At 49.2% G+C, this 12,828-nt stretch overlaps 1 protein-coding gene across 1 annotated transcript; it reads left to right on the top strand.

Annotated features, from left to right (window-relative positions):
• The first annotated feature begins 9,920 nt into the window (after positions 1-9,920).
• Positions 9,921-11,824, top strand: Cd52 (CD52 molecule). The gene is made up of 2 exons (XM_046469319.1): positions 9,921-10,070; positions 11,411-11,824. Exons 1-2 carry the CDS (start codon positions 10,017-10,019, stop codon positions 11,633-11,635), a joined length of 279 nt encoding a protein of 92 aa, XP_046325275.1. The 5' UTR covers positions 9,921-10,016; the 3' UTR covers positions 11,636-11,824.
• The last annotated feature ends 1,004 nt before the right edge of the window (positions 11,825-12,828 follow it).

Here is a 12,828-nt window from a genome sequence, read left to right as displayed (position 1 = left end):
CCCCACCTCCCTCTGCCCAGGGCCTGCAGCAGTCAGACCTTCAGTGGACATCTTCCTGGGAGGGAGATTGGAGCCTTCCAATTTGCAGCTCAGTTTGGTTTAAAAAAAAATTCATAAGGGGAAGTCAGAGCCTTATTATTAAAGCATATATTTGTATCACAAAAACTTGGAAAATAGCTGGATGCTTTGCACACACCTGTGATCCCAGCAGCTTGGGAGGCTGAGGTAGGAGGATCACAAGTTCAAAGTCAGCCTCAGCAAAAGAGAGTCACTAAGCAACTCCATGAGACTCTGTCTCTAAATAAAATACAAAATAGGGCTGGGGGGGCTGGGGATGTGGCTCAAGCGGTAGCGCGCTCGCCTGGCATGCGTGCGGTCCGGGTTCGACCCTCAGCACCACATACAAACAAAGATGTTGTGTCTGCCAATAACTAAAAGAAATAAATATTAAAAAAAAAATAGGGCTGGGGATCTGGCTCAGTGGTGAGTGCCCCTGAGTTCAATAACTGGTATCGCCCCCCCTAAAAAAACTTGGAAAATAATAATTGCCATCATTAATTGAGGATGTATGTTGTGTGGACTGGCATACTTAACAATTCTATGAGGCTGGGTTCTGGCACCTACTCGCTGGCTGTTCCTGCTCAACGACTTCACTTTCTATATCTGTAAAAACAGAAATGTGAGTAGGACCTACCTCATAGGATTATTGTGCAAATTAAATTCCCCATATTATTGATGCCAGTCTCCGCCAAGGAGGAGGAGGAATAGGTCCTTGTTCCCTGGTGTTGAAGATTAAACACCCAAAAAACGCCAAGGCAAGTGTAGAAAGCACGTTTTATTTAAGCGAAGAATATAGACTTCTCTGAAGAGTAGGGGATCCAGACCTGGGAGTCTGCCGGAGGGGGTGCATCTTGATGTCTTAGCACTTTAACTTTGTAAACCAGTCAGGTGTCCCCTATAAAAAACACATTTACAAAGATTAATCCCATTTATGTTAAATCAGTGTACTCATTTTTTTTCAAACTGAGGATTGAACCCAGAGGTGCTTAACCACTAAGCCACATCCCCAGCCCTTTTTATATTTTATTTAGAAACAAGGTCTCCCTGAGTTGCTTAAGGCCTCGCTAAGGCTGGCTTTGAACTCTCAATCCTCCTGCCTCAGCCTCCCGAGCCACTGGGATTACAAGTATGCGCCACCATACCCAGCCTAATGTACCCATTTTTTGACTATAACAACCAAGATATCAGACAAATGTAGTTAACAGTATTAGCCATCTTTTCCCTGTTGAAGGGGAAATCCTAGAAGCAATGAATATTGTTCTCTAGACATTCTATAGAAACCAACTCTCTATTGCCTGACCACCTAGAGAAACTTATGGGTTAGTAATTTTAAAGACATCTTTACTCTCATCTGTTTTCCCAATTTAAATTAAACTTTTTCTTAATCCTTTAAGTCATGGGACTGGGGTTGTGGCTCAGTAGTAAAGTGCTCGCCTAGCATGGGCAAGGCCATGGGTACAATCCTCAACACCACATAAAAATAAATAAAGATATTGTGTCCAACTACAACTGAAAAATAAATATTAAAAAAGGATTAAGTCATGTGAACTAAAAGGTATTTGGATTCCTTTCTTCTTCCTAAAATTTAATTTATGAATGCTCATTTATATGTCAACCTTGGTACAGGTAAATAATATATAAGATAGAGACACATATACACATACATACAATACACAGGTGTGTGCAAATATACATAAAAACCAACAGGAAACAAGGATTTTTGAGCTTTCCCTTAAGTACTTGACCCCTGAATAAAGACAGTGGGAAAAATGGTGGAAAAACAAAACAAAACAAAAAACAACCTGTATAGTCTGATAAAACAGAACAAAATATATTAATTTAGGTGCACAGGATTCACACACGAATTCACCACAAAACCATGAGCTCAAAAACTACAGAAATTTTTTAAAATACAGGAGTTCTACAAAAATAAATGTCATAGCCGTAATTACTTAGTAAAGAAGCACAAGGAACATCTTTAGCAGACCAGAGGGTATTCTTTTCCAGATGTTTAAAGAATGAGAGGCCCCACAATCCTCAGGTAAGGGTTCTCAAGGTAAAGAAGACCTGTACCTCTGAGAACATTTCATTTCCCCTCCCTGCGCTCTAGCTTCCAGGGAGGAACATGTTGAGAGAGCAGGGTCACAGACTGCAAGAGTCATTTAGATCCCACAGCAGCTTGACTTTAAAAGTGACACTTTTTTTTTTTCCTTTGGTCCCAAATTGGCTTTGGGTCCAAAGCCAACTTGCCTCTGTAGCTTACATTCCAGATGCAAGCCTTGGAAAGAGAGAGAGAGAGAGAGAGAGAGAGAGAGAGAGAGATCTGGCACTTAAGAAACTTCCAAATGTGATGCCCCAAATCTCCTTCTGTTAAGCAAAGTCCAAGAACTCTGTGCAAGGCCAGAGTCAGTAGGGATAAAGGCTGGAATAAAGAGCTTATGCTTGCTGTGGGCCAAAGGGGTCTGTCTCCAGAGGGTGAGGAGAAATCTAATAGTTGTTGACAGCTTAATGTCCTTTTCCCAGACAAATCTAAGGAAGAGATCAATTGAAAGACTCAGGCCTTTTTTTTTTTCTTTTTAATTTTTTTAATGTAACATTTATTTACTTATTTAATGTGGTACTGAGCATGGAACCTGGTGCCTCACAGGTGCTAGGCAAGTGCTCTACCACTGAGCTACAGCCCCAGCCCCTCAGGGCTTTCTATAGGAACTCTTTCATGTAAAATGTCCCTCTCTCAACAGCCAGAGTCTAATTGGCAAGGGAAAGGGGGCTTTCCCTTGGGAGGCACATGTCACCTCCGGATACCCAGAGGGTTTTGGGAGTGGAGGTCAGGGGAGAAGCCTTTGAGATTGACCGTAAGTGGCCCCTGCCAGAATCTTGCTTCCCTCCTTTATGCAACTCCTCACATACAAAGGCAGATTGGGATCAGAGGCCGTTGTCCACTAGTGCCAGGGTGTCTACTGAGCCAGGGTGGGAGAGTAGGCCTATGCAGAGCCCAAAATGCCTGACCCGTGAGGGCAGGTGGCTAAGAGCCACAAAAAGCCACGAAACCTTCCGCCCCAGTTTGAAGAGGGGCAGCCTGCACCGACTGCAGTTAAGTGGTTGACGGGTGCCCAAAAGTGTCCTCCAGAAGGAGAGAGAAAAAGACAGAAAGATGCACCTCAGAAAGATGTAAGAAGCGGAGGGGCTTGCCTTGGCGAAGATCCCAGGCAAGGCCCCAGCTGATTCGGTCCGGAACAGGTCCTTGTTCCCCGGAGTGGAACATTCAACACCCGAGAAATGCAGAGGCGAGGGTAGAAAGCACGTTTTATTTAAGGACAGAGACAGACTTCTGCAAAGAGAAGCGGCCGGAGCTGGGAGTCCACAGGAAGACTGTGTCTTGCTCCTTTACTGACCCCAGGACTCCTCTTTTAACTATGGCCTTTTCTCCCCCACACACCACATGTGCCTGGGAGCAGGGACGTGGGGGTTGATTGTTAGCCACCCAGAGTGCCCAGGAGCACAATCGCAGCGGTTAACAACCCACTGACCTTTGATAACCAGTCCTCATCCTCTCTCGACCCCTGTCATTCATTACCTACACTGACTGCCTGACCTGCATCCCTGCCCAGGCCAAGGGGGGCTGCAGGCAGATTGCTTTGTGGCAAAGAAAGCACGTGGGGGGGGGGGTCAGCACAGTGTGCTCATTTTATGGAATTATTCTCTCAACCTCGTGTTCCCACCATCCTCATCTATCTGTCCCCTTACATTATCACATGATTATATGTATAGAAAGGTGTACCCAAGGCTGGGCACAGTGGTACATACCAGTAATCCCAGTAGCTCCAGAGGCTGAGGCAAGATCATTGCAATTGGAGGCCCACCTTGGCAACTTAATATTTTTTAAAGGGGATGGGGTTGGGGATGTAACTCAGTGGTAAAGCACTCCTGGGTTTAATCTCCAGTACCATGCCAAAAAAAAAAAAAAAAGTGTTTCCCCAAAACAAAATTATGAGAACAAGAGTCTAAGCTCAACTGATGGTTATTTTTCCAACCTGAATTTCTCTCCCTCTCATCTTAGCAGCTCTGGAGAGCTTTCTGAGGTCTCTAGGCTCATATAAAACTTGAGTGTTGGGAAGACCTTGGAGGCCAGCCATTCACCTTCCAAGCTCACCCAGGAAGTTAGTGGACTTCGGGGGTCAACTAACTACTTCTTTATCCCAATTAGTCCTGAACAAAGCTCTTTCTGGCCCTGTTTCCCACTTGGGTTAGATGGCTCTGGAAGTTTCTGTTCTTGAGTATAGGGAGTCTGCTTTGCTTTTAGGTAATTTCCTGAAACACTCTTATGAGTTTGGACCACTCTGGGGTTAGCTGACTTGATCCTAGCAGCTCGGGAGGGAAGTAAATTATAAGAGATCATTCTGAGTCCTGCCCTTCACCTGAGTCCTGCCTTCCATGTTCCATATATTTTCATGCTTTTCCAAGTTTCAGCTTCTCCTTCCAATGGGAGCATCCTCCCTTACCTTATCCATTGGGAAAAATTCCCTTTATTCAAGAACCAACTCAAACATCCCCTCCTATGAAACCATAGCTGGTTCACCCCCAACGTCCCCCAAGCAGAATCACAGACTGCACTCTAAAGCTCTACAGCCACGATAGCATTTCTCATTCACGCTTGTGATTATTACTGTCTGAGGCCCCCTCTTGGACAATGAACGCTTCAAGGGAAGGGACCCTCATTTCATCTTGCCTGCCACACAGTAGGTATCAATAAATGTTATGGTTCGAATATGAGGTGTCCCCCCCCCAAAGCTCATGGACCAATGCAGGACCGGAGAGAAAAGGGTGTGCAGCACATATTCCAGTGTGACCTGCCCTGACTTTTCATCCTCGCTGAGAGGGCTGTGACCCAATAGTACCATAGTGCTCTAGGTCCTGCTGCATTTCATTCTGTCTTTGAACAAACACCCACTAAGTACCCCCATGAGGAACTGTGCTAGACCCTGAGATGGTCATCAGAGAAGACTGACACTGGAACGGAGTCGCTTTGCATGTCTAGACAGACCCCTCTTGTTCTGCAGGTCTCAACACAACTCTTCCTCCCAGTGGCCTGTCCTGACCTTTAATCTAGAATGTTGCCCTCCCCCATTTCTCTCTTCTCATATTACCCTCCTGACTGCTGCCCAGCATTTGGTGAAACCCGAAGTCACCTTGCTGTTTGTCTTTCCCCATGTGAATGCAGATCCATAGTTCCCTACGGACTTGTCCTTTTGTTGAGCGCTCTATCCCCAGAGCCTATGCCAAAACCAGCACCTGGCCCACAGCAGGCACTTAATAAATATATTATTCCATAATACATATGTTCTTATAATCTATAAATTTCCTCACTAATTTGCTCTTCAGTTATGCCCAATCTGAGATTGAACCTATCCACTGAGTTCTTCCTTTCTCTCTTATTGGGGGTTGAACTCAGGGGAGCTTTACCACTGAGCCACATCCCCAGCCCTTTTTATTTTTTATTTTGAGACAGGGTCTCACTAGGTTGCCTAGGGCCCCGCTAAGTTCCTGAGGCTGGCTTCAAACTTGCAATCCTCCTGCCTCAGTCTCCTGACTGGCTGGGATTAGAGGCAACGTCTACTGCACCTGGCAAGTTCTTAATTTCTAATTGTGGCATTTCTCAGCTCAAGGATTTCCATTTGATTCTTTTCTATAATTTCTGGTTCTCACCGGTCACAGTGGCACATACCTGTAATCCCAGCAACTTGACAGGTTGAGGCAAGAGGACTGCAAGTTTGAGGCCAGCCTCAGCAACTTAGCCAGGCCCTAAGCAATTTAGTGAAAGCCTGTCTCAAAATAAAAAATAAAAAGGGCTGGGGGTGTTGGCTTAGTGTTTGGTGTTCAATCCCCAGTACCAAAAAAACAAAAACAAAAATTCCAGTTCTCAGATTTAGCATAATTATTTGAACGTTTCATTGACAATTTCATCATCTGCATTTTCTGTGAAACTACTATTTGTTGGTTGGTTTTGTCGTGTTGTCTTGGGCGGCCTGGGCTGTGGTTTCCTGTTCACTCTTACCTCTCAAGTGCAAACCCTCGGGAGGTCCCAATTCAAAGCCTAGTGGGGGCAGTTGTCTGGCCTCCTTTCTCAAAGGGTCCTGAACTAGTTTTTTCTCCCTTTTGCCCCGTAAGTGTATAAAAAGCTCTGCTCAGTTCTTAGCTGTCTCTTCTTGAAGTGACAAATACTATCAAGGGAAAGGCAGCCCCAATGAAAGGCTCACCTCTCTGGGGCCCTCATTCTTTCCTTCATTGGTAACTTGGCTCTTGGGAGCCCATAATAACTATCGGCTGAACAAATGAATGCAGCACCAAGACGTGGCGGTGGGAGGGGACGCCTGGCATTCTCTCTTCCCGTGGTCCCCACACCTATTCATGTTCTAAGCTGCGCGGGGCTGCAGGGGTGGTAAGGCCGGCCTAGACCACATGGTCAGCAGACACAATCTTTAGAGCAGTGGTCAGCAGAGGGACTCTGGGAACAACTCTCCATCTGTGAGGGCGTCTCCCAGGGGAGAGGAAAGTCCCTCTAGGGCAGGGACTTCTGAGCCAAATCTTGAAGAGAAACAGGAGAGCCCACAGGTAGCACAGGTGCACGGGAGGGTTCTCCGTGCAGAGGAAATACACGGTGCAAAAGCGCAGGCGCAGTCGGGGCCAGCAGAGCTGTTGTGGCTGGGGAGGACATTAGGGAACCGGGTGTGGGCTGGGGGGAAGGAATTTGGTCTTGACTGCAAAGGAGGGTCAGGGACTGTGGACTGGGACTTCCCTTCTCTCAGCAGTCTGGTCTGGAGAAGTTGCACAGTGGAGCACAGGCGCTGGGAGACCTAGGCTGCGCCCCAACTCTGCATGAACTTGCCCTCAGTTTTCCCATCTGAAAAATGAGGATTTCTTAGAGCTCTGTAATTTGGTGACTGTTCATTGCCGATGTTGTCCAGACAGAATGTAGCTGCTCAGAGGGGAGAAGAGGAAATGTGTGAAGCCCCTAATTCCTTTCTCAGGTATGGACAGACCCCAGAGGCCCCTTCATGCCCCAAGGCCTAATGACCCCCCAAACCCCCTCCAGTACCCTCATGTCTCCCCACCAGCAGCAGCTCAATGTCACACCTCAGGATGTGGAGAGGAAATTTTGGAGCTTTGCAAGAAAATGTTTAAGTCTGGATTTGAGTCTCGGGGGGTGCCTGGGGTGTGACTCATAGTAGAGCACCTGCTTCGCATGCATAAGGCCCGGGTCCCATTCCCAGCACCCAAAAAATCAAAAAGAAAGAAAGAAAAATAAATAAATAAATTTGACATTGGCATCTGCTCACATGCATCCTTACCCTGGAGGAACTACCACAGGGCCAGCCTAGGGCTTAGGCCCTCCAACTGCTTCCTCAGGCAGGCCTCTAATCCCAGCACCTGGGAAGGCTGAGGCAGAAGGATTATAAATTGAAAGCCAGCCTCGGCAATTTAGCAAGACCCTGCCTCAAAATAAAAAAAAAAAAAAATTAAAAAAATAAAAGGACCAGGGATGTGGCCTAGTGGTTAAGCGTCCCTGGGTTCAATCCCAGTTATCAAAAAAAAAAAAAAAAAGCCTTGGGCCTTTTGTCTCCTGGGCCAGTGCCTTCCTTCACCTGTCACTTCCCTGGCTCTCAGGAGCCCCCAGAATCACCACCCCCACCCCAGGTAGCGAAGGAGCAGACGGGGTGGCAGTGATAGGTGACTGGGGGCTCCTCTCACTTCCCTCCCTGCCCTGTCCACTTCCTGCCTTGCTTTCCTGAGTCTTGACTCTCACTTCTTTTTTCTTTTGAGCTGGAGGCCCTCGATGGCCCACTCAGGTTTTACGTAGGCTTGTGACACAAGGCCCTGACCATAAAAGGGAAGTGTAGGGGAGTCCCCTTCCCCATCTGGCATGTAAATGAGACACCCGACTAAGCCAAGGAGGTGGGTGAGGCAGGAGCTGGGTGACAGTGACAATTCCTGGTTCTGGGGAGCAGGAAGACAGGAAATGAAGACTTAATTGGTACTTGGTGCCGTGGCCCACATCTGTATTCCCAGCAACTTGGGAGGCTGAGGCAGAAGGATCACCAGTTCAAGGTCAGCCTCAGGAACTTAGAAAGACTTTTTTCAAAATTAAAAATTAAAAGAGCTGGGGATAGAGCTCAGTGGTAGCTGTGGCTTCAGACAGACCTGGACTGAGGTTCAAATGAGATTGGCTCCACCCTTTACAACCTTGGGCAAGTCACCTAATATCTAAGCTTCAGTTTCTTCATTAGTCAACGGTGAATAATTATAAAACCTACAGTCTGCATCGCTGAGAAGAAAGTGAGAGAATGGATGCCACGGAGCTCTATCCAAACAGCTCCAGGATTCATCCTGAGATAGGAATTTGGGAATAAAGGGAGATATGAGTCTCAAAGGAAACACCCATAAATCATTGAAATACAAAAAGTACCATGAACCGTTGTGACTCTTGAGCAATACGCCCTTGACCCATTCCCTGGGCTAACAAGAGGGCAGTGCACAAAGCCAGGGAAAACTGGCTGAAATCCTGTAGCTCTACCCTGGCTCCACCTTTAGTCCAGCCCTAGCAACCACCCCTCTATAAATATTAATACTCCATGCCGATGGGCTCCTGTCTCTCCCTCTGGAGGTAGCCAGAATATGTATTCCTTCCTTCACCCCAAGGATATCTACTTGAGATTGCCCCCATTCTCCCTTGAACATGTCTCTGCTTCCCTAAATAAACTTCTGTCGATGCCTTTGGCACAAACTAAAATTCTTTTCCATTGGGTAAGTCAAGAGCCCGCTGGTCCTAAGTACCCCCTTCACTCCAGTAAGTCCTCAGACCCTTTGTGGGAGACAGTCCCATCACCTAACCACCTAACTTCGTGGTCCCCCACCCATATTCTGCCCATCACACTTGGGCCGCCTGCTAGTCCCTCTACTAGCCCCCCTCCCATCCATCCCAGTTTGATACAAATAACTCAGGATGCGGTGGTGCACGCCTGTAATCCCAGCAGTTAGGGAGGCTGAAGCAGGAGGATCCCAAGTTCAAAATCAGCCTCAGCAATTTAGCGAAGCCCTAAGCAATTCAGCAAGACCCTCCTGTCTCTAAATAAAACATAAAAAGGACTGAGGATGTGGCTTGGCGGTTAAGCACCCCTGGGTTTAATCCCCGGTACAAAAAAAAAAAACACTTCATCTACTAGTTTATTCAAATCACAAAACACTAGGTCTGAAAAAAACTTAAGAAATGATCCATTTCAGTCTTCCCACTTGAAATGAGAAACCTAAGCCCTAGAAGAAACGAGCCCAGCTGAAAGCTAAACCAGTGCTTTACTGTGTTCACAAGATCCTTCCACCCCTTCCTGAACCTAGGCTCCCCAAGCCTTGCTTTAGAACCTTCACGACGTCTACCACCTCATCCCAGAACCCAAATCTGTCCCAGTCTTTCCTTCAGCTCCTGCCTCTTGCCCTAATCTTCTTTTTAAAAACCCACAAAGCATCTATATAATATTTATTTGTGTTGGCTTTTTAAAAATAGGTTCTTACTGGTTATAATCCTTCCATAGGTCTTTTGTTAAAGACCTGGGGTCTCTGAGTAGGCCTGTGATTAAACCAAGATGTGATGCCCAGGATAGTGGCCCTGTCTGCTGCCCCCTGGCTCTGTCTACCATCACCCCCTGGGGTGTGGCTCATACCTGTAGTTCACCATCTGCAGGGCCCTGGAACCTAGAACTTGGCTTTATCCACCCTAAACTTGGAGGAAGGAAGCAGCTCCCAGCCCCTCCCCACCCACCCCATAGGCCCTCCTTCCTCTCCTTACCCCTCCACACCTCCTGCCTCAGGGTTCAAAAGCAGCCAAGCCAAAAGAAGCCTGCAGAAAAGCTCTGAGCTCATTTCCCACAGCTGCTACCTAGAGCGCCCAGCAAGAGCCTCCCAGGATGAACAGCTTCCTCTTCCTTCTATTCACCTTAAGCCTTTTGGTTCTGACTCAGGTAGGAGAAGTCCCTCCAAGCCCCCAGTGCCACCCCCAAGATTCCCTGACCTGCTTGCCATGAGAGGGAGGAACTCGGGCTTCTGGGGGCCAGCCCAGCCTTCTCTGTGGAGGCAGAGACAGACAGGCTCCAACTGGATCCAGGGACCAGGGGAGCCTGCCTGCCCACGCTTCCAGCCCTTGTGCCTGTGGTCAGTCAGCTCAAGGGCAGCCTCTGAGTTGAAATCTGTATTTACAACTGGGGAGCCTCACCAAGCGCCAGGCACAGGGACACCCAGGGGTGCTGTGCAATGCTAGAGAATTAAGTAGAGCCTGCCCTGCTCCTGCCGTCAGGGGGGTCCTGCCTGGCGGGAGAGAGGCCTGGGGGTGAGGAATGCAAAGATGGCAACAGCCTGCCATTCAGTCTCCAATCAGCTGCCATTTCAGAAGGCAGCTTTGGTGGCATCCCACATGCCCAGAGGGGCCCAGTCAATATAGGAGACAGAGCCATCAAGTTCTTGATCAAGAACAGCTTCATCAACCATCAAGGACAGCTTGATCACCATCAAAAACAGCTTAAGGTCCATTAAGAGCGGTTCCAGTTGCAGTTTTGTCAACCATCAAGGACAGCCTGTCACCAGCTGGCCTTTCCACCACTCCCCCCACCCACCCGTACTTTGCCAAGGGCCTTCTCACTTGGCCCTGTCTCATGTCACCCTTCCAACTGCGATGGACTCTTTTCCCCATTTAGGAGACAAGGACCTGGGCTCAGGGAAGATAAGCGTCTGGTAGGATGAGGGGGATCCAGGGCTGGGGCTCCCCTGTGATGGAGGCACCAGTGGTCTCGGAGAGGTGAAGGGAAGTTTGGGGGTGGGGGCAGGAAACAGCCAAATATCCCAACAGGGCCTGTGGCAGAGGACAGGGCAGAATGCATCCTTAACAAAGGTGACATTCAAAAGCCCCCTGAGGGGGCTGGGGTTGTGGTTCAGTGGCAGAGCACTTGCCTTGTATGTGTGAGGCGCTGGGTTCGATCCTTGGGACCACATAAATAAGTAACTAAATAAACAAATAAATAAAGGTATTGTGTTAAGTACAACTAAAAAAAAATAATAATAATTAAAAAAAAAAAATCTCCGAGCCTGACATGTGGCACATTCTCAACTTGAGAGGCTGAGGCAGGAGGATCAAAAGTTCAAGCCTTAACAATTTAATGAGACCCTCAGCAACTTAGCAAGATCCTGTCTAGAATAAAAAGAGATAAAAAGGACTGGGGATGTAGCTCAGTGGCAGAGTGCCCCCGGGTTGAATCCCCAACGAACAAAAAACTGAAAACCCCCAGCACCCCCGCTTCTCTTCTTGCAGATACAAACCGGAGTCCTGGGGAACACGACCGCCAGCTCTGGCGGGACCTCTGGCACTGGCAGTGGTGGGAATAGTGGCACTGGCAAGCCCGCTGCCACCACCCTCAAAACTACCACAACTGCGAAAACCGACACAGATGGGGCTCCAGCTCTCAGCAGCATGGATGGTGGCAGCGTCCTTTTCTTCTTGACCCACATCCTCATCCATCTCTTCTACCTCAGCTGAGGTGACAGTGTCATCTCTAGCTCTATGTCCCCTGAAACACTGCCACCATCACTAGCCTCCCACCAACCCTCAGGATGGGGGGACGACAGAGATCTCAGGTGGTAGAAGTTGACAGGCAGCGGCCAAGCCGGGGAAGTCCTGATGTGGAGGGCAGGCTGGGGCTCAATAAAGTTCTCCTTGTCTGTGGGACGCCCTGCGCCTGGTCACTGGACATCGCCAGGCCCAGCACTGTGTGTGCACACTCAGGAGCTTCCCACGCCCTTATCAGCAGGGCAGGCGAGGCTGCTGCCCACATAGAGTCCCCTGCGAACAGCCCTCTCCCTAGAATCACTGACAGCGACAAGACCCAGAAACCTCCACCCTCACTGTCCCCTTTAGTGGAATTTACTTCCCCTGTCCCTGAGTGTTCGGGAGTGACCGTCCCAGAGATTCTGCCACCCCACTCCCCAGACCCTGGATAACCCCGGCCTCCAGGGCACTTGGGTGTCCCCAGAATGACAGACGGAGGGGGATCCCCAGCTCCAGGAACCCCACCCACCCGTATTTTGGGGTCCCCAGAAAACCAGCCCACAAACCAGCTGTCCTTACATCTCTGACCACTGGGGGCTGGAGGAGGGTTAGGAGGTGGCTTCTACCTTCCTGTCCCCCGCCCCCCTGGGGCCGGCAGGGCTGGAAGAACAGATGGCTGCTCTCCACACCCCCCTGTGGGTTTAGGGTGTCAGTGTGTGGAGCTGCAGAGAGGGAAGGGAGCCCCAGCACAGCCCCCACTGTCACTCCTCTTCCTGAGGACTTCTACCAGAGGCAGGAGAGTGGCCACAGATCTAGGGGCAGAGGGACGGCTCCCGTCCTATGTCCTGCCCTCTCAGCTGGGGTAGGGTCCCTGTCCCTGTCCTGGCTTCTCTGAGACCAAACCTCCAGACTGGGGAAAGCCAGAGGAAAAGGGAGAGGGGCTCCTCTCCCCTCTCCTGCCCCACCCACTGTGCCACCACATGCTGAACCGCCATGTTCTCACCCCTGGACACGTGTGCACCCCGCAACAGGTTCCTCTCCCACCTTCTCGTCTGGCCAGCCGCTCCCCGCATCCTGTGCTCGTCAGCTGTCGGGGGGGGGGGGGCTCCTCTAGGCGGGAGGGTCCTGCTCTGGGCACTCTCTGCCTGTGTCCTTCTCATCGTTGACTGTGTCCCCTGAGGGTG

The sequence above is a fragment of the Marmota monax genome, unplaced genomic scaffold, assembly GCF_021218885.2.
Source record: "Marmota monax isolate L192 unplaced genomic scaffold, Marmota_monax_Labrador192_F-V1.1 WCK01_AAM20220418_F8-fsc00008, whole genome shotgun sequence".
Classification (NCBI taxonomy): Eukaryota; Metazoa; Chordata; class Mammalia; order Rodentia; family Sciuridae; genus Marmota; species Marmota monax.
Note: the sequence above shows the minus strand (reverse complement) of the source record. Positions and strands in the feature narration are given on the sequence as shown.